Here is a 1,689-nt window from a genome sequence, read left to right on the forward strand (position 1 = left end):
TTTTGGCAAATTTGGTCAAATTGTAATACATGTACTAGGACTTTGGCCTGATTTTTGAGCAACTTTAACATGTGTAAAAAATCCAATTCCAATCAAAATCATCTCAATATTCTATGCAGCACAAGAACATGTATTACTCACACTTTTCCAGTCTTCTCCATAGCTAATGCGGTTCAGATACCAACAGGTTGATAGGATAACTTTATAACCAGCTTTAGTTACAGCATCCATTTCTTTCTCCCAGCCTGTCTTCCACACATCAATAACTGTATCCATTTTGATCTATAAAACATAAAAATGATAAATTATCATAAAACCAGTACTAATATACCTTTAGTCCATTGTCAAATATTTCTTGCCACACAACATAACTCTTATTCAGTTTATTGACCAAATCAATCAAACTGTGGAAATTGCAATAGAAATACAATCATTCATTCAATGCTAATGGTTCTCACTTGTTTTCATAATATTCCTCAAGTTTAGCATAATCAGTGTATCCCATTTTCTTCATCCATGCTTGTATGTCAGGATTACTTTCCCTATAATAATGGAGACAAACAGAACTAACTAATCTTTAGCAACAGTCTATACTTACCAGCAAGTAAATGAGACCTCATCTCCTCCCAAATGAATGTAATTGTCAGGGAAAACGTTATCAATTTCTTGATAAAGAGAAGTCAAGAATGTCCATGTAGAGTTTAGAATTGGATTAACAGGACCATATTCACTAATAAAAGAATGATAGTGTCAACTGGAATAATCACTATTAAATTAATACAATAGCTCAATGTCACCAAGAGTACATAAAAATTATCTACTCTTGATGTCACCCACAAACTTATTATAGTATATATACAAAATAAATTATCCATTCACCCATTTGGTTGGCCATTGGCATAACAAGGAGTCAATAGATCAGGCTGTCCAGCACCCCAAGACTGAGTATGACCCTATCATTAAGAGAAATGATATAAGTGAATGATGATTATTAGTCATATCTTACTGGAGTATCGAATTCAGGTATAACTCTTATGCCACGTTCATAAGCATAATTAATAACAGTCTTCACATCTTCTTGTGTATAAATGTGCTCATGATCAAATGCTCCCTACAAAAAAATTAAATTTTACAACCTTTCTTTCATTTTCCACAATCTTCAAAATTGCTATATTCCCATACCTTAGCAGCTAGGTCAGGAAAGGTGTATGATTCATAAGGAAAAGAAGGATCATCCACAATATGCCAATGGAGTATATTATACTTGCTGTACACCATTGCATCAAGATGAGTTAGTATTGTGTGGAGATTAACGAAGTGTCTGGAGGTGTCAATCAATATCCCGCGATATTGAAACCTTGGTTGGTCATAGAGTCCCGTCACTTCGTTTATAGCAAGCTAGAACAAGAAATAATATGTGAAGTTTCTGACACTATAAATCTTACTCCTCCATCTGGCCTGTGATAAATGAGTTGACTAAAAGTTTCAAGTCCTGCAAAATCATACACACTCTGAATTTTATTATTTCTTTCTTTCTTCACCTCTCATTGCTCCAAATACAGTAGTAGCTGTTATGTATGCACCATCAGCAGCAACCTTTAAATAATCTACACAATATAAGGGAAGCATCATCTTTTACTATGAGTTGCTAGAATCTAATAGGCTTGCTTACATGATTCATCAGTATTC

At 33.9% G+C, this 1,689-nt stretch overlaps 1 protein-coding gene across 1 annotated transcript; it reads right to left on the reverse strand.

Moving 5' to 3' along the window:
* Nucleotides 1-107: 107 nt before the first annotated feature.
* On the reverse strand, nt 108-1,647 carry LOC100631681 (beta-hexosaminidase subunit alpha-like). The gene is made up of 9 exons (XM_003391835.2): nt 1,542-1,647; nt 1,446-1,492; nt 1,183-1,398; nt 1,007-1,111; nt 880-953; nt 599-730; nt 459-542; nt 332-404; nt 108-282 (listed from the first exon to the last, which is right to left on the reverse strand). Exons 1-9 carry the CDS (start codon nt 1,630-1,632, stop codon nt 112-114), a joined length of 993 nt encoding a protein of 330 aa, XP_003391883.2. The 5' UTR covers nt 1,633-1,647; the 3' UTR covers nt 108-111.
* Nucleotides 1,648-1,689: the final 42 nt, after the last annotated feature.

This window comes from Amphimedon queenslandica, unplaced genomic scaffold (genome assembly GCF_000090795.2).
Source record: "Amphimedon queenslandica unplaced genomic scaffold, v1.1 AMPQUscaffold_5507_Cont22525, whole genome shotgun sequence".
Classification (NCBI taxonomy): Eukaryota; Metazoa; Porifera; class Demospongiae; order Haplosclerida; family Niphatidae; genus Amphimedon; species Amphimedon queenslandica.

What these genes read in the sequence shown, in the direction of transcription:
- LOC100631681 (XM_003391835.2), bottom strand. Translation starts at nt 1,632, where the DNA reads ATGATGCTTCCCTTATATTGTGTAGATTATTTAAAGGTTGCTGCTGAT. An exon ending in TACCTGAATTCGATACTCCA is followed by an intron (nt 954 to 1,006) that starts GTAAGATATGAC and finishes TCTTAATGATAG; the next exon opens with GGTCATACTCAGTCTTGGGG. An exon ending in TATTTGACAATGGACTAAAG is followed by an intron (nt 283 to 331) that starts GTATATTAGTAC and finishes TATGTTTTATAG; the next exon opens with ATCAAAATGGATACAGTTAT.